The following is a 26,615-nucleotide window of genomic DNA, read 5'->3' on the forward strand; positions in this document are numbered from 1 at the left end:
ACCCTGAGAGTAAGAGGAACGACTCCCATAGTGGTGGAACTATGCGCGGTGTTAGACTTGGGACAGAGAAGATAAATAATCTTAACAGGTTTTTAGTATATAAATATTTATTATAATTGACCAACATTTTTAAATACTTTTTTAAATTTTACAATGACATAATGGCAAGCAATGAAATAGATTAACGTAAATGGAGCACCTGATGATGGCACTATAGTGCCGAAACATGTTGTGAAATAGCAAGTGAAATTGAGTGCACTAAAAGACGAAAACAAGACGATGGATAATTCCCATAAAAAGCCCCATTTATAAGAACCAAATCTTATTTCATAATATCGGTATTCAACTCTCGTCTCGTATTGGCGCAATATCTGAACCACATTAATCGAAATTAAGGGGTACTTGACCCATGATCATTTAAATGTAAATTCCGTCTTACCGCCACTCCTTTTATCAGAGTCGATTTTGTTTCGTAAAGCCGATATTCAGATATCGTCGCATATTCGCGCACTGTTTGATCCGTAACGATCCAAGTTAAGGGGCTCTTCACGCATGGTCATTTATAGTTCAGTGAACTTCCTATATATGACATTCCGTTCTTATTCAGTGATATAGATATTAAAAAATCGAAGCCTCTTCGCAAAGAGCTTCGATCACGTTGTTCTAAATTAGATGTCACCTTGCAGTTTATCATTTAAAGTTAAATTACGTTTTCCCGCTTTTACTCTTACTCTTTTACTCTTTTACGCTTACGTTTTACTCTTGATCAATTAAATTTAATTTTCGTTTTCTCCCCAGTCCGTCCATCAGATCGCGGTCTTCACAAAATTACTTTTCACCTATCCGAACATCTTGAAACAAAATTACATTTACGTTGATGTAAAATAACAGACACTTTCCTCTTGTTCAATTATAATTAAAATTTTCTTTCCCGCCAATCAGCTTATTACATAATGTTCATATTTAAGATAATTACGTTTCACCTACTGCCACATATTTCCCCAAAATTACATTTAAATTGATGCAAAATAACGGACATTTTACTCCGGTTCAGTTATAATTATATTCCTCCTTCACGCCAATCCGCTTATCACATGACAGTCATATTTAGCGAAATCACTTTCTATATATCGGCACACCTACCCGCATAATTACTTTTACGTTAATGCAAAATAACGGACACTTTACACTTGCTCAATTATAATTATATTCCTCCTCCCCGTCAATCCGCTTATCACAGTATGGTCATATTTTGCAAAACTACTTTCCACCTATCGGCGTATCTTCGCACAGAGTTCCATTTAAATTGATCCAAAATAAGGGATACTTAACAATTTTTAAGGTAAAAATTAAATTCCATTTTGGCGCCAATCTTTGTATCATATCTCGAGCTTTTTCACAAAATTACTTCTCAACTATCCACGCATCACACAAAATATAATATAAATTGATTAAATTGTAGTGATACCTTAAACTTGTTCAGTTATATTTTAATTCCGTTTTGCGGCCAATTCCTTCATATCCCGGTCTGTTTCAAAAAAGTACTTTCCACCTATTGACACTTCATCGCATTAAATTTATCAGAAATTAGCGATACTTTATCCTTGTTCAGTTAATCTATAATTACATTTCCGGCCCATCTGTTTAGCATATCATGGTATTATTATATAGAATTACTTTCCACGTATAGACTCATCTTCTTATAAAGATTCATTTAAATTTATCCTAAAATAGGGGCACTTTTCTCTTCTGCAATTAAAAGTAAATTCCATTTTCCCTCCAAACCCTTTATGAGATCGCTGTCTTATTTCTCAGAATTACTTCCAAACTAGGGCTCATATTCTCACAAATGTTCATTTAAATTGATCAAAAGTAAGACATAATTGTTCTTTTTAATTAAATTCCGATTTCCCGTCAAACCTTTCATTATGTCACGGTCGCAGAATTACTTCAAAACTGCGGACAAATCTTCCCAGAAAATTTCATTTAAATTCATCTAAAATATATCATATTTAACGGTTGTTCAATTAAATTTAAATTCGTTTTCCCGCCAAACCGTTTATCACATCGCGGTCTTGTTTCACAACATTACTTCCCAACTATGTACGCACCTTCCCCCAGAGCTTCATTTAAATTAAACCAAAATAAAGCATTTTTAACTCTTGTTCAGTTAAATTTTATTTCCGTTTCCCGCCAAACTGTTTAACATATCGAAGTACTATTTTAAAAAATTAATTCCCTTCTACGGGCACACCTTCTCACAGTTTTTCATTTAAATTGATCCGACCCTATGTTTCATTATCTTGTTACTCGGGTGATCCAGAAAATCTGTTACGAAACAGCGGTTCATTGAATTTGCCATTTGTCCTCGTGCAGTCCAATGAACATTTCTAGTGTGTGTTCTCCGCGTCAAGTCCGTAAGGGAACAAGTATGCAAAACTGAGATGGGTAATGCCTAACGCCTGTGGGGTTTCCACTAGGCGAGAGGCAAAAGTCGCTTGCAACGGACAGCGAGTCGATGCCTGTTTCAAAACAATATCCTAGCCTGAGCGAATGACGAAAACCACAATAACTCACCGAGGACAGCGAATATTCGGGCTGGGATTCGAACCCGAACCTTCGCGAAGAAAAAGTAAACCGTTCTTCCGCGACATTTAGTAAAATCTACCGGTCGCTTTCCTGGGAGAAGACCCCGAATTGATACAGAAACCTTCGCTAATCCTAATTAATTGATGGGTTATCCTGATTAACGAAGCAAAAGATAGCCCCAAAAGATAAAAAAAAAACTCAGGAAACAAATAAAAATTTCAATAATATAGGTAGTGCTGAGGAAAAATAAAAGATATCACTGCAGCAAATTTGTTCCTCTGTCAGAAGCTGAAATCCAGGGCCTCCTTCATCCAGCTCAAACCAATCTTGGATACGTTCTTGCGTGGTTTCAGTCTCTCCAGCTGCCCTCAACAGTCTGAAAGTCCTCTTGCTCCTAAATCTCACGTGTCTTTCAGAGTATGTTCTCAATTGTGAACAGCATTTTTCTACGTATATTTTGATCCGAATTAACTATAATCTGAATTAGAGACGGTTTACTGTAAATCAGGCGTTAACCGACAAAATCGAAAGTTGGCGGACAGTTGCCTTGGTACATGCTGAAATTGGTCGCCTTCCGCCTCTAGACACAGGGAAACACAGACTGCAGCAAATGGCGCAAACTGAGGAGGCAGGCGCCGAGTCACTGTTGCTAAGTAACGTACACAGTGCTGCCAAGTTTCGTTTCCATCGGTATATTATTGCGTGGTTTATAATTACCGATTCAGGGCCAATGCGGAATGGATCATCTGTGGACATTCTGAAGTTCGTAGGGGATTAGAATATAAAGGGAAGCACATGTGGCGCTTACATGTAATAATGAAATAAGAAATATCGGGTGAAAGTATAATATTGTGTTAATAATCCTCACAAGTTGGTGATTTAACATCGCCTAACACTGCCACTGCTTACGTAACCTCAGAAAGTAATGCCTTCAACTGAAGGAACATACAAATTCAGTGATGTGTGTCTGGTTATCTGAAGGAAGACAGTTGAGTCTTATGCGCTTGTGGGTCCGTATACACACACTGACAGATATAAATCAAGTTGTGAGACGCGTGCTCGAAATTCAGACGTCTCTACAAATGTTACACAGACCCCAGCATGTCATAAGCCGGATACGAGGCAACAACATTCGCACTTGCGTATTGCTGATGTTTATAAATCGAAATTTCTTCACCAGCTAAGCTTCGGGTCACGGCTGAAACCCCCAACTTAAATACCAAGAATGTGATAATGTGCTGCCTGGTCAGCAACGATGGAATGAAAATAAGCGGGGGAAATGGAAGAAACCCTATGTCATATCATGCACAATGGGGACATTCGGGACTGAAGTCGAGCCTCTGCTCTCAAAACCTGATCTGTGGCGTGGCCTCAACATGAGGACTATAACCGCAAGTTTTCAGTTGGAAAATAAAATTACTGGTCGTGAGTCTCAAAGGGCTTGGTGCCAAGACAAAATGATTGGCAGTGAACCGCCAGTCGTAAAGCTGACTCTGACTCTGAGCTGAGTCAGTTGATAGTCAGGCAGTCTGTCAGGAGAAGACTTGGTCGGGATAAGAATTCGCAGTTGGAAGAGAGCCACCGCTCAGAGATGACTTGAGCGCGGAACCTGAAGAATCTTCACTCTCAGAAGCCTTTAACATTGAAGGGCTGGTGAAAACAAGGCAAACTGGAAATTACTTAGCGGGTGCTGCGGTTATTTGTGAACGCCCTGTAATTACTTGTATTTCCGACTCATGCGTACCAGTGACCAATAAATCTATTCACCAATTCAAACCCCGTCTATAGTCACACATATGTGACAATACAAAATACCAGTGTTGCTATTCTGTCGTTATCTAGGAGTCAGCGCCCTCCGTAGTCTAGAGGTAACGTTCCCACCTCATGACTCGTGGTACGCGGGTTTAAACCCGGCGGAGGTCGTGGAATTTTTAAGGGCGGAAAAATTCAGGGAAAAAGTCCTCCGGGAGGGACTTTAAGCCGTGTGTCCCGTGTCGTAGCTTTACGGCACTTAAAAGAACCTCATATCTCCAAAGGAGGTCACTGAGGCAAATTCAAGGTCATTTCCCGCCCAACAGTAGTCTCTAACGCCTCTGATAGATGGGGTAAGCATTATAGATACCGCCAAGCCAGTAGAGGCCGAACTCGCTGGCTCGGTCGGGACTGATGGCACGCACCAATATCGGTAGGGTATAGAGACTAGTAGAATATCATAGAGGGAAGCACAATGGACCAATACTGGTCTAAGTGCATGGGGAAACCCACCCTCTCCAATAACTAACTAACTATCTAGGAGTCATTGTTGAAAGCTGTTGAACAGACCGAACAACGGCAGCAGTAGAACGGTACTTATGGCGCAGTCGGTTTTGCAGTCTCTACATTATCTGTACGTAACATAACCTCTTGCTCTATCAGACTGTCGTTCCAGAACATTTTTCAAGTTTAGGATTACTGGGTTTTTGGACTTTTCCGATATTCTAGAGAACATAAAAAACACGACGTTTCGGAAACTGGGTCTGTTTCCGTCCCCAGGTGAAGGGGGAGAAGACACCTACTCAGTTGGGCCCCTCAGAAAGAGGTAATCTCAATCACTAGGCTAAGCTACATGTACATGGCGCGCAGTTTCAGTGAAACTCTGACGTTACGTAAAAGTGTCCTTCAAGAGCTGTAATGTGTAAGAGTTGATGAATGGAAAGGTTGTATGTTGAAACTGTGGCTACACATGGAATTGTGGGATTTTCATTAATGAAAATAATTAGCGTAACAGATATAACATCACATGACCTGGAGGCGTCATGTCGCAGCTCAGCTGCCCGCCATCTTGACTAGCGAGAAGTCGGAAAACTGCATGCATGCACACTTGAATGGCGTAAACAGAAACCGTAGTCCTTGAGAAATGAAACCGTGTACGCGCCCGTATCTCTCGCACTGGCGAACATTTCACGGATATCGCTGGTGTAGTCCACGTCCGCTGGTCTCAGCGGCCGCAGTTCGGCAACGCAGTGCTTGGGGTGCGGCAGGGCAAACCGTTGTCTCGCATTATGCTTCTAATTGCCGTGTCGCGGTTTGAAATTTATGCGAAGGGCGGACTGCAAGCCCTACCTTAAGCGTGGAGAATTTAGTAGAAATTCACTGAGCAACTATGAGCTCTGTGGTTGTGAAATTTAAGCACGCATATTTGAGGGTTTCTGCATCTCCTGGTCTTTGTCAATGATTTATATGTATTCCTCTTAATGTCCGTTTATATGATCTCTTAAAAAATACAGTTAAATATGTCCGAGAGCTTGGTTAAGTTCCACTTAACCAAGGTGGAAGTGGCGGCAGAGCTCCGTCATTTTTAATCTTGGCTCTGGGTGAGAGCGAGTAATCAGCTTTACGCCCCGGCCGCATTTCCAGAGGAAGGAGCCTCTGGTAGCCATTGGATAGGAGGCTGGGTGGAACCTGGAGCCAATATGGATTCTGTAAGGAAGAAAAAAATACACTGGACCTGCCTGGAATCCTGTAGAGATTTCTGGGTCGTCCAGCCCGCAGCCTAGTCACTATACCAACTGAGATATCCCGACTCTGTTATGAAAACGTATGCTTACAAGTAAATGTATGGAAGAAATGTCGCCACGTACAGGGAAACTTCATCTGTACCCCTGACAGATTTCGTAACTGTGCACATGTGCGGTTGCTTTGGAGAATGAACCTGAATTTTATCAAATTAACGTAGCGAAAATGCGGCTGACAGCGTGCCCTTTAGAACGAGACACGTCACTTTGACATTGTTCCGCCTCCACCCGTAATTCCACGGCGTGTCTTCAGTGAGAGGAAGTTTTAAGGTGAAAGATAAAGCTAGCCCTGTAACAGACAGCGGAGGCCCATGCGGTTGTGAGACGTCGAGGCTCCCACATTTTCTAGTCAGTCAGCTCATAGATGGCTATGAGAATGTCAGCCCTACACGCCGGTCGCCCTCTGCCTCCCAGGGAGATTCCTGGTACTCATTTCTGTTACAGGCTGAGTCGACTCCAGGACCATAGTGTGGCTGGAAGGATTTGGTCAACTGAAAAATCCAATGACCTCATCGGGAATTGAACCCACGACGTAATTTGAATCAAACATTTGCATCATGTCGGAAAGAGAGTTTATATTCATAGAACATGAAAATACATGTATTTCTCCAAATCGCGCAGTGCCAAAATGACTACAAGATGCTTCACACACATTTCGGTAAACGCGTACAAGAAGTAAAAGTGAAGTGTCTGAAGACGACAAAGTCTGCTAAAACTAGTAGAGTTCGGGTCCCGACTTTGACATGGGCTATCCCCAAGTGACGTTGATAGTGATTTTGCTCAGTCGCTCTGAGCCAGCGTTTCTAGGCCTTTTCTGGTCGACGTACCGCTTGGCATTTATTTACAAACAAACTAGATTCATGGAGCTGAGCCCTTCTTGAGAAGCCGCCAGTTGCGCAGCTACTCAAGAACTGCCAAACATTTTATGAAACCCGAAGGTTCATTACCGTGTTCACTAGAGCACTCCACTGATCCCTATCCTCAGCCAGTTCAATTCAATCCATACCTCCCCATCCTATCTCTCTAAGATCCATTTTAATATTATCCACCGACCTACTTCTTAGCCTTCCTGGTGGTTTCTTTCCTTCTNTTAACAAAACCTGGACACGCTGTATGTTTATGAATATGTGTGTTAGCATTCCTCCATCAGAATGCATCTGACAAATTCCTTGATAATATGTCAGTTTTAGATAGTGCTCTCCTGCGTAAGAAAATAAAACAGTTAAAACTATGTTACCCGAAGAGTAGACCTGCCTGTCTTCTGGGATGTGATGCCGTGTAGTCCGGTATAAGTTTACCACGTTTCGGAGATATCACCGTCATCATATTGAGGATCAGTGAGCAAGAATAAACCTGCGTTACTGAAGACTGAGACAATACGTTCCTTCGAAACGTGTGTGAATTTCTGCAGGACTACACGGCATCACACTTCAGGAGGTAATTCTCTTCACAGTCACGGATATGTGAACCTCGTTACTAATCATCACAGGTGCGAAGCGTGGTCCACTCTTGTAGGGGGAAACCACCGCACGTTGAGGGTGTAGGGATGAGAGTGTAACAGCAGGCTGGAGAAAGTTTGCACTCTTCGGAGTGTTGTGAGTTACAGTCACCAGACTCAATGCTGTGAGGTGAGCGGGATATGTAGCATGCATGTGAGGTCCGTAATGGGTAGACCGGATTCAGCTCTGCCAGGCAGCCATCTTGTGAGCGCAACAAGAAACGGGATTTCTTTACCGTCACCNCAGACACCTGCTCACGCTGGTTCCTCGCTTACGGATATTTTATAACCTAGAGACGGAGTTTGGATTAGTAATCAGATTTATTGGACTCTTAAACACACGACTCATGACTACACTTACAGATCACTATCACACACACTGGTGCTCTCAGTCACGGTCTTCACCGCGTTGCTTGGTAACGTCTTCCAACAGCGCACGCTCCTCCGCTGCCGGGCTCACATCCTCGCAAGCGGGCGGCCATCTCACACAAAACTCCTACCCTTCTAACTACTATCGCTCTCCCTCTCAACTGATTCGTAATGGTAGCTGGGCTTCGTTATATAGCCTAGGCGCGGACCGCACATAAAACACCGCTTCCAACAGCTCTTCTGTTGTGTGTCTGTTGCGGCCACCATGCGACGGCCACTGAACCATTGCCTAGTAACAGGAGTATTTGCAGAGACGTTCCCTAGATATGGCTATCTGTGCTGGCTTCACAATTCTGGCTTTCAGCAGATATATCACAAAATTTTGCACTTCTGATCGGAAGAGAAGTCTGGACTTGGGTGCATCAGGCTGGGGATCCGTGGTGTTGTGGAAGCATAACCCTGTCTCAAATATGTCTGAGGTTGCGTGGTAGTCAGGTCTCCAGGAACACTGTTCACTCAGTGTATGGCCCACCATCCGGGATTGTATAGGCAGATAATGTAAAGGCTTTGACGTGTACTTGTTACAGATGGGCAGACTGTTTGTCGTCATGTGCGTTGTGAGTTGCTTTCAGGAAATTGGGAACCAAAAATGCGGGAGGGAGGCAAGGCGAGATGTTTCTCGTCCTGCCAGGCCACTTTCACAAGTTGCCGACGTAAACAACGGCTACAGGAAACGTAGTTTACGGCCAGCACCCAGCAGCGTGAAGACAGATCTAACCAACATCTGATTACTGCGTCCACTTCGCAGAATTACTGTGTGTTTAAGAAGCAGCAACACTTAGTCGGAACCGTCGCACTGTTAGGTTATTCTGACATGTCAAAGTTGCATGCAACATGTTACAGTCCGGACTTATTAATCTCAACTAACAGACGGGGCCCCATTAAAATTCAGAGGAGAATCTCATCTTTCACGCTTTGTTCCTACCGTGTACATCTCGTACCTTTATCTCGTTCCCTCCTTTCTCCGTAAATGAAGTTACCTTTATCTCGTTCCCTCCTTTCTCCGTAAATGAAGTTACATATTTAGATTTTGAAGTTTTCATCACGGTGATTGTTACTATCGCGACCCCGTGAAGTCTTGTGAGAGCATATCGATGTTGCCTCCATCTTCAGAGCTGAAGTGTGTGGATTTAGGAATTTTTTTTTTCTGTGGCGCTACAGCCCCAATTTGGGCCTAGGCTTACCTCCATGACACTCTCCGGTTCACTTCGGTTTACTACATCATACACATTCGGTAGGACTCCTTGGGCGAGTGATCAGCTCGTTGCAAGGCCTGTACCTGTAGACAAACACAGAAAACTCCACACAAACATCCATGCCCTGAGTGGGATTCGAACCCACGATCCCGACTTCCGAGCGAGTGAAGACAGTGCATGCCTTAGACCGCTCGGCTACCGTGACCGGCGGATTTAGGAATAGGTAAGGTTATATAGACAAGTTACACGGAGGTTGGTCGTGAGTTGCAAGAAGAGAAGGGAAAGAACGGGACACAGTCCGGAACAGCGGGAAGACACTGACGGGAAGATTTCCACCACCAGAGCGCACGGTGGCACAACCCAGGAGACTACGATACTTCTGCCGAGACAGTGTCAAACACGGAGTGGTCTCCTCTCTATATGCGTTTCCATGGGAACCGTTTCGGAACGACATAACAGTCACATTAAGTTGGTTAAGCACTATATCATGAAGACATATGGGGGAGTGGAGGTATAGCTCCACCATTCTTGACCTAGGCACTAGTTTGAGGTGAGCGGTCACTTTCACGCCCCGGCCGCTTTATCCCCGGGAAAAGAGCCCCTGGTACCCATTGGATAGGTGGCTGAGTGGGTCCCAGAGCCGGTCTGGAAGCTGTGGAGAAGAGAAAATCTTGTACTTCCGGGAATCGAACCCGGGATGCCCAGCCCATCGCTGTACGACTGAGCTATACCGACTCCCCAACATAAATACACAGACAATCATAATCCATGTTGTATTATTAATCCTCAGGATCAGTGAAGACAGGTAACTATCCTATAAAATTGCACATGTGAACAAGTAAATTGCTGTGGACAACCCACGCAGAACAGCAGCGTTTCTGTAAAAAGGCAAAGTTGTACCTGTGCTTAAGTAATTAATTAAGTGGAAGTATAGATCCACAGTTCTTGATCTCGGCACGAGATGGAGGTGAGTGGTCGGCCTCACGCCTCGGTCCCTTTACCTCCGGGGAAATCGAAACCCGGTACCCATTGGATAGGAGGTTGGGTGGGTCCAACGGTGTAGAGACAACAAAAATCTTGCCCTGTCGGGTATGGAGCCAAGGCCTTCCAGCTCGTAGCCCGCTCCTATGCCGGCTGAGCTATCCCTGCTTGAAGACGTGACCTCCTGTACAGGAGGAGAAGGGAGGCCAAATGGTGTGTATTGACCTCAGCCATTCTGCTGCACATTAATCTTCGGTTTACCAAGGGCAGCGATAAGTCGTGTAAAAGTAACGTTGATGTTTTCGGCTTTGACAGTACATGCGGGCGAGCCTCGGTTAAATGCATCACTACTCATCGTTTGGGGTTTACTGTGGACTCAATGAAGAGCACTGGCTACTGGGCCGTAACATCATGCAGTCCGGTTCACTGACGTTTCGGAGAAAAGTACTTGCCTTCAACTATTTAACTGTACTGATACACATATGGGAGCGTTCGTACAGTAATACAACTATGCAAGCTGTCCGACACGTAACACATTGGCCAGTGTAGTGAGAAATATGAATAAAAGTAGAAGGGTGAATGTACGAATGTATTATGGCCAGAGAGGCCGAAACATGTTGTAATGTGTATTTCATATACACTGTTTTGGTGCGTAAACATAAATACAAGTCATACACACACAATTCATTCATTCATTCATTCATTCATTCATTCATCAGTAATCTGTCAGACGACAGGTCCACAGTCTCTTCCAAAACAGTTCCTCCACTTAATGCGATCTAGAGCTTTCTCCTTCAAATGACAGTATCCTCTTCTGTTCCCCAAGGTCATCTAGCATCTTCTTACGTCTGATGTCTACCCTTTGACCTGTCCAGCAAGGGAGGCCCTGCCAGTAGCTACGCTACCGCTGGTATAGCTCTCAGGGTCCTTGGCATACTCCAACCTCCTCACCACGATAAGGTGGAGACACCTACACACACAATATGACGCCCAAATAAAATATTTATAAGATAGTTGCTTAAAACAAAATACAGTAAACGCGTGCTGGTCCGGAGTAATTTGAGGGGGGGGGGAGATAATGCGGATTAAGTAATAATCCGGATTAGTGAAGCAGAAGGTAGCACTACGAGGAAAAATAAACTTACAAGAAAAATAAATGGAAAAATGTAATGATGTAAGTACAGCTGATGAAAAAAATAACAAAACATCACTGTATAGCCTTCATTTAAAAACTATAAAAAGACAATACATTTATTCATCGGCAGAAGACTCAGAAGTTGTACTTGTTTCTGAACGTACTGATGCAGGTTTGAAGAAACTGTCTCAAGTTCTGTCTGAACAGACAAGTGACTCATCTGCCTTCCTAAATTTCATGTGTCTTTCCAAGTGTACTCAGCTGTGAGCAGCATTTGCCATATTTCTTTCCGGATTAGCGAGAGAGGATGAACGCGGAAAACAGCCTCGCTTCTGGACAAAGTGGTTCCTGCAGGATGTGGTGACATCCATCACTGCCACTGGCCCAGTCCTACCGGTGTCGCATGTCGACTTCAGTGGCAGTTTGTCTTTCCGAAACGTCTGAAAGCTCTCCAGCCTTGACGATCGGACAGTGTATTCATCCGAAGTGTCGTTAAATACTCTTCTACATATAAAAATGGAGGCAGTATTTTCTTCCGAAACGTCATAAAATTTTACCACATTACACAGAGGCATATATACTGCTTTTTTTTCTGTGGCGCTACAGCCCCAATTGGGGCCTAGGCCTACCTCCATGAAACTCTCCGTTTCACTTCGGTTTACTAGATCTAGCACATGCAGTAGAACTCCTTGGGCGAGTGATCAGCTCGTCGCAAGGCCTCTACCTGTAGACAAACACAGAAAAACGCACACAAACATCCATGCCCTGAGTGGGATTGGAACCCACGATCCCGACTTCCGAGCGAGTGGAGACAGTGCATGCCTTAGACCGCTCGGCTACCGTGACCGGCCATATATACTACTAGAAAGCAGTAATTTTCGTTGTTCTCGCCGCAAGACGTCAGGTCTTAACATTCGAAACGTATTTCCGGTCAATTATGACTGCATGCTTTTTTAGAACGAAACTCATACGGGTCGGTGAGTCAGAGAACATGGAGGAAACGCTTGGAGCACGCCTGCAATCTGTGGTAACCGTCACTCTTCTGTTTTGTTGTATGTGGAAGTACCGTCCTACGCAATCACTGCAGTTCCAGGCTATCTTTCCACGCCCGGTGAGGTATGCCAGGTCGTGGTGACGTCACGCAAGTGTGACTGGAGCAGATGACATTTTACGTGAAGCACTTGACGTTACTATTCATTGTGAAAACGTGTCCGAAAACACCGCACATACATACGAGAAAGTCAGTAAATAGGTCACATACGGGATATAAAACACAAAACATGTGAAATTCGAACCTGGAAAGAACATTTGTTTTTCTAAATATCCTACAACAACACTGATACACTTGTCCAATAGCTTTACCAGTGCTTCGAAACCCCAGCATAGAAGTATTTTGACTGTTGTCTCAGCCACTTCCGCACTTCCACTTCATTAGACCCAGATGTGAACCGATTTACGCGACAAACACTTCCTACCGTAAACAGGGAACATTTGTTTATTAATATCCTTTGCACGTAGTCCTTTTCCCAACAAAAAATAAACGCACAACAGAGCTCTGCTTTTCGGTAATAAACTCATAAAGCACCGTCGCCATTTTGACTACTGAAACCAGCCTCTCAACATGAGCGTCTGCTACCTAGACTGTCATGAAGCTCGACTGTGCTGCTACCTAGTGATGCACATAAATAACCTATTACATCTGTTACAGCTGTTTTACCTTCATTTGTAACCTATTTACTGACCCTCCCTCGCACCATTGACCATGGCTACGTACTTCGGAAATTAAATCGATTAATGCTTAATAGGCCATGTTGGTTGCTGAATGTCGAAAACAATGGAAATTCAGTTTTAACAAAACTGACATTTCTCGTTGGGCCCTTAGTACGCCGACCGGTACTTTCCTGAATATATCTTCAATGTAGTTCTATTTTGGAATATGGTGTCCGTAAGCTGTTGAAATTTAATAAAGATTGATTCAGCCGTTTACGTGAAAATCGTCATTTTCCCTAACAGTTTTTTTTTTTTTTTTTTCCGGAAGTCCGATGTCCACGGAGTAGCTACATACGGCGGGGAGATACTGATGAAAACCTGCCCGTTCCGGCTCTGTCGAGGAGCACATACATACTACAGGCCAAATATCACTTTTTCATATTCAGGGGTTCAAAAGATGTGAATCCATCAGAATCTTGAAGTCCAGACTTCACCCCTACTGTACTTACTCATACACGTATGTTCTACGTACGTGTGAAACTAAACTCTAGCTACCTCACTGCACTTCCGCTCCTGATTCTGACTTATCGTTAAATATTGTTACATAAATATACACGGCATAATAAAATACTGTAGCGTGTAGAGCCGTTACTACGCGACGACCGCGAGATAGGCAAGTATACCAGAGCCGTTTCTAGGCAACTGACCGATAAACACATTTTAAGAGCAACGATTCGACGCACAACGATAGAGGTAGTGTTGAAAACGGAGTTTTCTACTCGGTCCGTCCGAGATGTTGTAAGAAAGGGACAAGGTTAGAGTAGTCAGTTCCGTACGGGAGTCTGTGAAGAGAAGACCTGAGCCCAAAGGCAAATGAATGGCCATTGTTGGAACCGTTACCAGGAAACGTCTAGTAATACACTGAAAACACTAGCTGTATGCTCTAGAGAACTTTAAAGTGTGGAAATAGCGATACTGTTATAGTTATTTGTAGTTTCAGTGAATCCAATATCAGGCCGCGCCATAGCTCTAGCGGTTAGTCGCTTTCCACCGCGATCCCGGGTTTGGTCAAGTGGGATTTGTGGTGGACAAACTGGCGCTGGGGCAGGTTTTCTCCGAGTACTTCGGTTTCCCCTGCCAATCTTCATTCCACCAGTTGCTCCACAATCACCCTCACCTATCATCTGGGGCTGGTACAATAGGCCAGAAGTGGCCGCAGTACAAGGGACTTTTAGTCCCACCCCACTAGCAATAAAAAAAATACAATATCAAATCCAAAACCCCCGTCAGGAGTCACTCGTACACGTGACAATAAACATGTAAGAGGACGCAAATAGATACGTAAATGCATTATCCCACACGACACGTGGCGAATATTTTCCTTCTGGGCAGTACAGTACCTTTATCCCAGCCCGAGAGGCCTTCACCGGGAAGTAACATTTTTAAGAAATCCCGAGTACTAACAACCGGTAAAGGTAAAATTCTACCTGTGCTTAATTAATTAACCAATACGCCATGAAGGCGTATGGAGAAGTGGACGCATAGATCCACATTTTTTGACCTCGGCACTAGCTGGAGGTGAGCGGTTAGCTTCACGCCCAGGCCGCTTTACCCCGGGGAAAGAGCCCCCCGTGCCCATTGGGCCGGAGGTTAGGTGGACTCCAGAGCCGGTCTGTATGACGTGGAAAAGAGAAAATTCTTGACCTTACGGGGACTCGAACTTCGAACCCGCCCACCCCATAGCCAGTCGCTATACCGATTGTCTGGGTGTGGATGATGGGGTGTCGATTCTCGGTGAAGAACAATATTTTCTTCGCCGCGCCTAATGAGACTGTGGTCCCACGCACACCGATGTCCACGAACTCGAGTGAATGTGTGACCTTGGTGCTTCTCTCGTACGTCTGGGCGCGATAAATAAGCATGGTAAGAACTCCATGTTCGCGAGAATTTCGGTTCACACGGCGGTGAGCATTAATTTCCGTTTTCTGGGATGTTTCGCCGTGTAGTCTGGTCGAAACTTAACCAGCTACTTCCATTCATACATACATTCGAGATGATCTTAATGCTGACTTCAGGAAAGTCTTCAGTTTGAAATGGATGATGATAATAAGCAATTATATTTTATTCTATATTCTCTTTTAAACCCTGAAGAGGGAAACAGCAGGTTCCTCTGACAGTACACGACTGAAGATCTTCTAATTTATCTTTTCCGCAAGATACACCGCAAAACTACCTTCATTGGGGTGAGCACTTCTTGAGAAGCCGCCAGTTGTGCAGCTACTCAAGAACTTCCCAACATTTCATGGAACCTGATGGTTCATTACCTTGTTCACAAGAGCCCTCTACTGGTCCCAGTCCTGAGCCAGATCAATCCAGTCCATACGACCTCATCCTATCTAAGATCCATTTTAATATAATCGAACCACCTACGTCTTGGTCTTCCTAGTGCTCTCCTTCCTGCCGACTTTCCCACATATATCCTTACCAGCGATCTCTTAGTATTATGTACAACAGCCTGTCACAAACAAACTCTTCCCTCGTAACTGCTGATATGATTCTCTTATGTACGAGAAATCTGTACCTAATTCGTGAGTTTCATTCCCCTTTCCATAGAAAAATGTATAGTCTCCTGCTGGTGCGATGCCACCTCCATCCCATCTGACCTCCTGTACTCCCGCTAAATCTAACTTATATTTTAAGATTTCTTCTGGCACTGCCCTGAGCGAACCTGCCCTATACAAACTTCCTACAGTCCACGTACCAAATCTCATAACAATTTTCCTTAAGCTTTGGTCATATATGTTGCTCTCTCGTCACCAAAATGCAGGGCAGAATCATGATATAAAGATAGCAAACAGATGTTTTGAAAATATGGCACAGTTCAGATATTTGGGAACTGCTATAACAGATCGAAACCTGATTCAGGAGGAAATTAAGAGGCGATTGAACTCGAGTAATGCTTGCTACCATTCAGCCCAGAAGCTTTTGTCTTCTCGCATGCTGTCTAAAAATTACAATACACAAAACTATAATTTTGCCTGTGGTTCTGTATGGGTGTCAGATTTGATCTCTGACATTAAGGGCGGAACATAGACTGAGGGTGTTTGAATGCAGGGTATAGGCCGCGCCGTAGCTCAAGCGGTTAGTAGCTGGCTTCCCACCGCGGCGACCCGGGTTCGATCCCGGGTCTGGTCAAGGGGAATTTGTGGTGGAAAAAGTGGAGCTGGGGCGGGTTTTCTCCGAGTACTTCGGTTTTCCATGCCAATCTTCATTCCACCAAATTCTCCATCATCATAATCACCAGGGGCAGGTACAATAGGCCAATCAGTGGCCGCCGTGCCGAGTGGACCTAGCTGGACTCCACCCCCCACTAAGCGAATTAAGAACAGGGTGTTGAGGAAAATTTTTGAACCTAAGAGGGATGAAGTGGCAGGAGGTTGGAGAAAACTACATAATGAGGAGCTTCATAACTTGTACTCTTCTCCAAGTATAATTACAATTATCAAGTCAAGGAGACTGAGGTGGGCAGGGCATGTAGCACGAATGGGGGAGAAAAGGAATGCATATAGGATATTGGTGGGAAGGCCAGAAGGAAGGAGACCACTGGGAAAACCAAGGAATAGGTTGTTGGACAATATTAAAATGGATCTTAGAGAGATAGCATGGGTTGGTATAGATTGGATTAATCTGGCTCAGGATAGGGACCAGTGGAGGGCTCTTGTGAACACGGTAATGAACCTTCGGTTTCCATCAAATGCTAGAAAGTTCTTGAATAGCTGCAGATTTGGCTTCTCCTCAAGCAGGGCTCAGCTCCATAAGTAAGTAAGTTAGGTCGTTTATCCAGAGAATCCAAGTTCGAGGACCTTTGTAACACTTCGTCACAAGCACATTTTTTTTTACGGCGAGAGTTCTTAGCCCCGCGCCCATCCCCGCAAGCTGGAGGGCCACTTACTTGAATGGTACATCTATATTTCGGTACCTTACGTGCCGTCAGTTAGTAATTGGATGTCAAACAATGAGAAATACCGACAAATTGGAGCTGCCCAGCTCAAATTTGGATTAAGAAGCTGCCGGTCACGCTATGGTCCTTAGATCACACCTCCAGTTATGTGCAATTAACTTCATGTCTGCCCTCATATCGCGCCTTGAAAACGGGAACAAGCCATACTCGTCGTGACATTTGCGCCGCGCAGGCGCAGCTGGTTTGTCATCAAACACACCCAGAAAAAAAGGATCGAGGTTGGTTACTGACTCGTTACCACCGCTCGTTATGAGCATGATGCCCATGATCACCTGATCGGCGAGGACACGCCGACTTGGCGCTCAGATGAAGTCAACTCAGCCAGTCGGTAGTTGGCTGTTGGTGTAGGAGCATGGAGCGGCGGAACGCGCAGCACGCTGCAGTCAGCCTTCTGCTTGCCCGGTAAATGTGATTTTGTGTTGATGTGCTTGCATTTAGGGCTAGTGTTTACGATTATTTACGAGGGAGACAGTAGTAGGTATATTATTCTTAGTGAGAAGCCTCGCTATATGAACCCGTCACGTACTGCAGTCAATAGTGAAGTTTTCCGTGTACATAAGGAAGGGCTAAGTCATAACGTATGGGGGACTGGAGGTGTAGATCCACGTATTGTTAACATTGACACTAGATAGAGGTTAGTGATCACCTTCACCCTCCGGCCGTTGTATCCCTAACGAAATATAGGCCGGTGCCTGTTTTGTAGGAGGTTTGGTGAGCACAGAAGCAGATCAGGGAGGTGTGGAGGAAACATAAATCTCTTCCCCATTTGGAACTGAACACCGATTATCTGGATGTTCAGGTTGTACCCTAGGCACTGTGCCCAACTACGGCGGCTGATTTCACCCACTTTAGTTACATTTATTAAATAACAGTAGGCCTTCATGAACAGCATTAATGATTGAAACAAGAAATACCGCACATGAAACATTTTGGTGCAAAGCGCATAGAAAAAGAGCTTTACGGACGGAGATACAGAATGAGGGAAGGTACTGGGTTATTATGAACTGTTCTGAGATACGAACAGTGTTGCTTGCTTTACTGGCAAGTTGCTTTGAAGGTCATGGATGACCACTAACAAGAAGAAATTATTTAACAATTGGCCCCTTACAACTGCTTGGGTGAATGACTTTGTGGAGGGGCTTCCATGATAGGTGGGTTAAGTGGTAAATTCGTTAGTGAAATGGGTACTCATCTACTAAACTACACGGCCTTACATACCAGAAAACTGCAGCCTTGATTAATAACGTGAGTGTAACGTTACTGTTATGATCTTGCATTTAGGTGCTAATTGTGTATTTTCACGAAGAACACAACTGAGGCTGTTTCAGAACAAAGTCAGAGTTACTTTACGACTGGCAGTTTACCGCCAATCAGTTCTACTTGGCGCCAAGCCCCGTGAGACTCAGACCAGGGATTTTGCTTTTGTCTTTCTTTGCAGCTGAAACATTAAGGTAATGTCTTCTGAATATGCTTGGCCTTCCTTCAACTGTACGTATCGCACTTACAGCGTGTTACTGAAAATTCTTCCTTTTGCACTGTATACAAGGAACTTTTTCAGTATAGGATTTGCGAAGCAATGGCAGCGCAGTCACTTGAGCGGTCGTAAGTTTGACCACTGCCAAGTTTAAGCCTCTTATATTAATTATGTCTGGCTTCACAATGCGAACATGTTTATTCTCATGATTTTGTATAACTTCTGCTTGTTGCCAGCACATTTTGTTATATAATCGTTACATATGGAGGGTTGAAAGCCCGTTTGAATCCAGAGTGTGCTGACGGCATTATGTGTGCCTAAGATGGATGAAATAATTGGAGGCCGGAAGAGATTGCGTGATATTCCTTGCTGAGTAATCTTCACCAAATATAATTAGAATGGTGAAGTCAAGGAGGATGGGATGAGCAGGGTATGTAGCACGCCTGAGACATGCCTGGTTTTGTTGGGAAATCCATAAGGAAAGACCAGTAGGAAGACCTAGAAGTAGATGACAGGATAATCTCGAAACGGATCTTAGAGAAATAGGACGAGGCAATATGGAGTGTGCACCAGTGGCCACCTGTTGTGAAGACGGCAACGAAGCTTTGAGTTCCATAACTTTTTTTTTTTATAAATTCTTGAGTAGCTGAGCGACTGTTGGCTTCTCAGGAAGGACTTCGCTGTGACTATCTTCTGGACGTGACGCCATGTAGTCTGGTGTAAATTTACCGACGTTACGAAGGAACATGCTGCCTCCGTGTGCAGGGTCGGAGAGTGAGCAACAAGTTTACGTGTTGCAGGCCACTTACATGGCCTACTCCTCGGTCTGAAGATGGAGGCAGCACTTTCTTCCGAAATGTCGGTATGCCCAACATATGTACATAATATATACCGATGGTCCTTGCCGCTGCTTAGCAGATGCACATGTACTGCAGAAAATCTACTTGTCCCACGCAGATTTTTTTCCTTTATGCGTTTTTAATTTCTTAACTCGCCGAAGAACATTTCAGATGAGATCTACATTTTATGTCTAATGCAGCAATGCCTCGCATAGTCCGGGTGGTTCCGCCAATACGCTGGACTGTTTGAAACCGGACTAATCGAGCAACTGAATATATACAAAAAATGATAATTGGTTCAAAAAATCTCCGTTTTTCAATAAATAAAACGGGATTAATAAATTCAAATGTCTTTATTAGAAATAATTCTAAAAAATTCATGTTTTTCGCAATTCTCTAAAAATTGCAATATTGATGTCTGCACATATTTCTTCTTTGGCCTTTTCTCTTCATACATTTCGTTGTAGCAACGAATTGCATTGTTTACCGTTCGGCGAATTGTAAGGCTACGTTCAGTATTGGGATCAGCTTCCATAATATGCTCTGACAAGGTTTCAACCATTCCAGTAATTTTTTATAGTTGTTCAGATGTTAATTCTCGTGCAGGCACTTCAACACAATCGTCGTTGTCTAAGTTGTCCTCCCGTTCTTCATAAGCCCGTTGTTCATCTATGTTAATAAGTGTTTCATTATCTAGTTCATAAGTGTTCACTTTGATGCACTCAATTACGTTGACGGAATGTAACTCATTGAAACCAAGTTGCTGTCCAGTTTCCACTGTTATTAGTCACATCAGCAAAATGAGTTTCAAAACCAATGAAATCATTTGCACAGAGGTCCCGCGTTCAATTCCCGGGTACCAGATTTTCTGAGAAGTATGAGTCTGGAACGGGGTCCATTCAGCCTCGTGAGGATAACTGAGGAGCTGTTTCAAGGAAATAGCGGCTGCGGTCTACAAGACCGAGATTAACGGCCGTGGGAATTGTATGAATCAGGAAATTGAAATCAAACACCTAGAAGCATCGGACCTCCTCGCCGTGGGAATTCGTTGCGCTGACCACGCGACACCCTCTATCCGCAAGAGTTGGCACTAACTTCGCCGACAAGCGGTCGCTCTGTCGGTATATTTCGCTTGCGGACTAGAGGTCACGGAGTTTAGTTTTATTTAGAGTAGTGCCCGGAAGTGGGCCCTGATACCTCCTTTCAGATCCTTTTATATTTACCGTTCATTGCCTTCACGCCTTATCAGACGCTACCTAACTGTAGAAGTTAATCCAGCGTGGTGAAACAACGGACTGCTGTGCGTGTTGAAGTGGACTTAGGTCACTCTCCTACGTAGTCGTCGTTCATGATCGTAACTACAGCAAACCCTCGCCGATCCGGATTAATTTGGGGGAGAAGTTATCCGGGTTAGTGAGGCAAAATGTAGCCCTAAGAGACAAAAAACTTAGAACGCAAGTAAAGGGAAAATTTAATGATATTACCAGTGCTGATGAACGTAAATAACAAAATGTCACTGTAGAGCCTTCATTTAAAAACAGTGAAGAGACAGTGCACTTATTCATCGATAGAAGACTCAGAAGTTGTACTTGTTTTTGAACGTAATAATGGAGTTTTGAAAAAATGTCTCAAGTTTTGTCTGAACAGACAAGTGACTCATCTGCCTTCCTACATGCCATGTATCTTTGTAAAGTATATACTCAACTGTGAACAGCACATACGAACATCGCGTAAAGCTGACAACCTTACCGCCATCTGTGAGCCGATTGTCTAGAAATGTGGGAGCCTCGACAACTCCCAAACCTCTGGGCCTCCACCGTATGTTACATGGATAACTTTTGATCCACACGTATTTGATTTTGTACTGATAGCATTCTGAGTTCTAACATCTTCATTCCAATATAATCTAGTCTAGTAACTTCAGCGCTGTCGCTAATTCACACACATTGCAGTTCACTACAGCACACAGTCTTCTCAATCTTCTGTGACTTCACAAGTCGTCTGATAACGGCTTTCAACGCCGTAGCTTCCTCGACGTTTATGTCCACATCTGTACTGGCCGGCGACTGTCTCCTAGTTAACTGAGCTCAAGACTTGGCCTGATGATAGCACCTCGACACGGACCGCATAAAAACATCTCTTCCACCAGTTCATCTGTTGCGTCACGCAGCTCTCACACGGACGGAGTAGAGAACACCTCTTCCCAGTTAGTCCGTTGGTGCGTGTTAGGAATCTCTTGCCTAGCAACGGGCGTTGTTTACAGAGACATTACTTAGCAACGGATCTGCATGCTACGCTACTATCATTCGACGCTGTATAATATTGGCAGGCGAAAGCCTCGTTAATATGTCAAGGATAAAAAAAATAAAATTGAAAGATGTGTGCTGCTAGCATAATTGTCAACCGTTGCTGGATACAGGCCAGAAATGAATTCTGTTTAGACGTGTCGATATGAAGGCCTTGGGGAAGTATGAAAGTGCGGAAGGTTGGCTGCCCTCATTGTTTGTACGCGGATTCCAAGCAGCAGCCACAAATCACAGCGAAGGTGACTGCGTGACAATTCTAGCGCTCGATTACGTTCTGCTTCTGGAAATGAAGCTTTGTACACACAGTGGGTTTTTGTTGCATCGTGTAATGTTTTGAGGATAGCACGTGACACAGTGTGTAGCTCTGGGCGGGGTTTCTTGTCTGCGGGAAGTAAGCGTGCTGATAATTTAAAACAGGCAAAAATTGCGTCTTCTACAAATTTCGGACACTTCTGACCCGCTGAATTGCGTTTTATTTGGCGGTATCTGAAGAAGAGGGATGCAAATTCCATTAATTTGGACATGGACCCGCCTGAAACGTGAGATCCATCTCGGCATTTGCCTGAAATTCTGTCAGCAGCAATTTCAGCTTGCTACTTATCCCACAAAAACTGGTCTGTAAGCAATCCAAAGTGTCCCACCAATTTCATTCAAACTCAGGATTTTAGGTCTGCCCAAAAGTTTACTCAGCTCTCTTAATTTCGGGTTAGTTTGGTTCATTCTGGGGGTCGCTTCACTTATTACTGTCATACTCGTATGAACGTTTGCATGTATCTTTTGAGTGTCTTCTAAGACAGCAATATTGTAGCGTGTAAACGCGTTACTGGTCAGCAACCTGGAAACAACATCCGTTGTTAGGCAACAGATTCTTAGTGAGCAAGTATACGCAGCCGTTACTGAGTAACGCCTTCACGAACAAACACGTTTCCATGCCAACGAGTTCATGCACAGCACTAGAGGAACTGCTGGAAACTGTGTTTTCTACGCGGGACTCGGACGTGAGAATGACTGTGCTGGCAAGGGCCGACAGCAATTGTTCAATCGAAAAAAAAAGATGGTCGTGGGTCTCGTAGGGCTTGTCGCCAAAAACTGTTTGGCGGTAAACCGCTAATCGTAGAGTAGCTCTGACTCAGACTCTGTGGCTGTGACTGAGCTGGAGTCAGTTGGAAAGCCTGTGAAGAGAAGACTTGGGAGGTTGGTGTAAAATGGCCGCCATCCTGGGAATTAGGCCCCCCCCCCATACACACACAGTTTGGCCTTCCGATAGACCTTACAGGCAAAACTGTGACAGTTTACCCCCTCCCTTTCCTCCCCATACACGCGCAGATAAAGCTGTAGGTTTCATGCCACAATCACGGTCTTCCAGCCTATAATGTTGAGTCACACACGTCACGTGCTACGGTCCTGCAGGTAGAACTGACGGACTGACGGGTTTCCTACAGGCCAGCAGTCCAAACGATTGGCCGGCCGGCCGGCCGCACCACACACGTCAGTTTTGCCTTTCAGTCTTCAACTGTGCAGGCCGAACTGGAGGCCAAACTGTGTGTGTATGGGGGCCCTTAGTCAGTTGGAGCAAGAGTTCAGGGTCTTGGATCATTAACCAACGGATAACGAAGTGAGCGCGGAAGCTGAAGAATTTCCACTGTTAGAAGCCGTTACCAGGAAACTACTAATGGAGACTAACAAACTGACAACACTAGTCTGTGTGCTATAATGATTTCATTCATTTTTCAGTAATCTGTCAGACGACAGGTCCACAGTCTCTTCCAAAACAGTTCCTCCACTTAATGGATCTAGAGAGAGAATATCCTCCTCTGTCCCCAAGGTCAACCAGCATCTTCTTACGTCTTCTTCCTCGTCTTCTGGTCACTTCTATCCGCCCCTCCATCTTTCCTTCGATAACTTCTTTTAGAAGGCAGTTACTGCGTAAGATATGACCAATCCAATTAGCCTTCCGTTTTCTTATTTCATGTAGGATATTCCTCTGCTCACTGACTCTAATTAACACTTCTTCATTTCTCACATAATCGGTCCAACTGATCTTCTCCATTCTTCTCCAACACCACATTTCGAAACTTTCCAGATGTTTCTGATCTACTGCCCTAAGTGTCCATGTTTCAGCCCCATACAGAGCTATGCTCCAAATGTAGCATTTCACTAGTTTCTTCCTCAAATTTAAGTCCAATTTGCTGGTAAAAAGATTCTTCTTCTTGCTAAATGCAGCTTTTGCCATGGCAATCCTGGATTTAATTTCACTAGTACACCTTCCGTCATCTGTTAACAAGCTACCCAAATATTTAAAACATTTCACATTCTCCAGTTGTTTTTGGTCTATCTTTATTGTGACTGGGGTTGGTTGTCTCGAAATTTTCATTACTTTTGTTTTCTCCACATTCATTTCCATGCCATAGCACCTTCCAGTTTCAGTTAGTCTATCAATCACCCTGTAGCACAGTTTCTTCCTTAGCCATTAACAGAAGGTCATCTGCGTATTTCACAGTTTGAATAATTTGCCCTCCTAATTTGAAGTCTCCAAGCCCATCCAGAGCTTCCTTGGTAAGGCATTCGCTGTAAAAGTTGAACAAAATTGGTGATAAACAGCATCCTTGTCGAACTCCTCTTCCAATCTTCACACTTCTTGTCTCCCCTCTGTCCAGTCGCACTCTAACTTTCTGATTCATGTACAATTTACTAATCAATCTTCTTTCCCGAATATCTGCCCCAGGCAGCGTCTTCACGTCCTTCACACTGTTTCTGAATCGATGTTTCACAAGGATGTAGTTCATCTGATGCCGCCTCCAATCCCCAAGGGGCCTTCCATGTGTAAAGTCTTCTCTTTGGCTTCTTGAACCAAGTGTTGGTAACAATCAGTCCATTTCGTTCACAAAAGTCAATAAGCATTTGACCCCTGTGATTCCGTCTTCCTAGTCCATGTGATCTAATAATATTCTGATATGGTTCATCTCCAACAATGCTATTGCAGTCTTCCAATATGATGCTGTTTGTGTCACATCCTCCATCTTCCTGAAGAATTTCTTCAATTGTGTCCTACACTTTTTCCACTTCATCATCTTCATACTCTGATGTTGGCATGTACACTTGTATAATCAGTATATCTACCGGTTCCGCCTTTAACTTCAGAGCAATAATTCTGTCAGTACAAGCAATCTTCTTAACAACACTCCTCACTACACTTTTATGCACCACTATTGCCACACCTCTTTCAGCCCGTTCACCTCCGGAATAATACACTGTATAATCACCGCTTCTTATTTCACCCTGTCCTTTCCACCGCACTTCGCTGACACCTGGAACAGACACCTCATTCTTCTGCATTTCCGTAATCTTAACACTGTCGTTTTCTGTTTGCGGTAAGTAACGACAGGAAGACTGAAGGAACCGTAGTACCCCGACATTTCTCCACAGGTTGCGATACATTTTGTGCACCCTTGTGGCCCTTCATCCCAAGCGCAAAGTGTTTGTATAGATTTATGGAAGCGCGCTTTGAACGCTTGTGTAAGCTGCTAATAAGTGGCTGATGAAAGGACCATTACATCAGTAGGAGGTTTAACCAAAATGGACGGACAGTGAGGTCACGGGTGTTACTCGCAGTGGCGCCAAGAAGTGACCACCCTCAGAAGTGGGAGGTCTCAGGCCAGTGTCATTGGTATTCGTGTGTACCGGAAGTGCAAAGTTCAGAAAGACAGTAAAATGAGTTTAATTTTCATGATTCCTTGAATTGAATCGGTCTGCTCTATTAAATGGCGGCACTACGAATTCTTTATACTTGGCAGTGGCGGCTTGTGAGCGCTGATTAATTAATATGTGTGTTCTTAGTACACAGTGAGTTTAATTTTTAAATTCCATTGAAATTTAAACAGAAAATTTGTTAAGAGAAGAACATCGTCAAAAATAGCTAAACTCAGAAACTTGGGAAGTTCTGAACAAGTCAGCTACAAGTCAGCTACATTTGTACTAAGATACTGATCTTGACAGAATAGCAGCATTGGCAAACTGAAACTACTTTCTTCAAGTACCGCTGCTGATGACCATAATCTGGTTTGCCATTGGACAGAAGAGATGGATTTCTTCCATTCACAACTTGACCACTTAGACCAGTGGTTGTCAGACCGCAGCCCGGTAAATTCATTTTTTCTATAAGACTAGGTGCCGGTATCGGCCCGCGGCCCCGCGGTTGAGAAACACCGACTTAGACGAGTCGGTAGGCCTCAGATATAAATGAATGGTGATCACTTTAGCGGTAGCGAAATTGATTGAGACATTGTGCTACAAGCCGGGAGGTCATTGAAATGTTTCAGTTGACCTAATCCTTGCAGCCGCATTATGGCCTTGGAGTCGACTAACCTCTGGCAGAAATGAGTACCAGGAATCCTGGCGATAAAGGGCGGCCGTCACATAAGGCTGACAACCTCACTGCCATCTGTGAATCGATTGTATAGAAAGTATCGGAGCCTCGACGTCTCACAACCCTATGGGCCCTCACGGCTTGTTACAGGGATAGCTTTACCTTCCCCCCCCCCTTGGCACTACAGCCCCAGTGGGCCTAGGCCTACCTGCATCAACTTCTCCGTTCACTTCGGTTCTTCTAGATCTTACACGTTCGGTAGGACTCCTTGGGCGGGTGATCAGCTCGTCGCTTGTACACAAATACAGCAAAACCCACACACAAACTAAACATCCATGCCCTGAGTGGGATTCGAACCCACGATGCCGGTTTCCAAGCGAGTGAAGACAGTAAATGAAGCTGTACCTTTTACCTGATTATAATTACCACATTTCCGTCGTACAGTGTCCCAGAAATGCGCACAGAAAATTGTAGACTACAGCGAAAATAGTTTATATGAACATGGGTGCAGATATGT

General features: G+C 44.2%; 1 protein-coding gene across 4 annotated transcripts in view; it reads left to right on the forward strand.

The window, feature by feature from the left end:
- LOC111874908 overlaps positions 1-26,615 on the forward strand; it is a 153,791-nt gene that overhangs the window by 113,286 nt on the left and 13,890 nt on the right. Inside the window, exon 1 of one of the 4 annotated variants that reach the window (XM_023870781.2) lies at positions 17,415-17,515. The exons of the other annotated variants lie outside the window; for them this stretch is intronic. Within the exon in view, the coding sequence (XP_023726549.1) occupies positions 17,466-17,515 (50 nt within the window). The 5' untranslated portion in view covers positions 17,415-17,465. Of the gene's footprint in view, positions 1-17,414; positions 17,516-26,615 lie in introns of those variants that run through there. 4 annotated transcript variants of the gene reach the window in all.

The sequence above is a fragment of the Cryptotermes secundus genome, unplaced genomic scaffold, assembly GCF_002891405.2.
Source record: "Cryptotermes secundus unplaced genomic scaffold, Csec_1.0 scaffold516, whole genome shotgun sequence".
In the NCBI taxonomy this organism is placed as follows: domain Eukaryota; kingdom Metazoa; phylum Arthropoda; class Insecta; order Blattodea; family Kalotermitidae; genus Cryptotermes; species Cryptotermes secundus.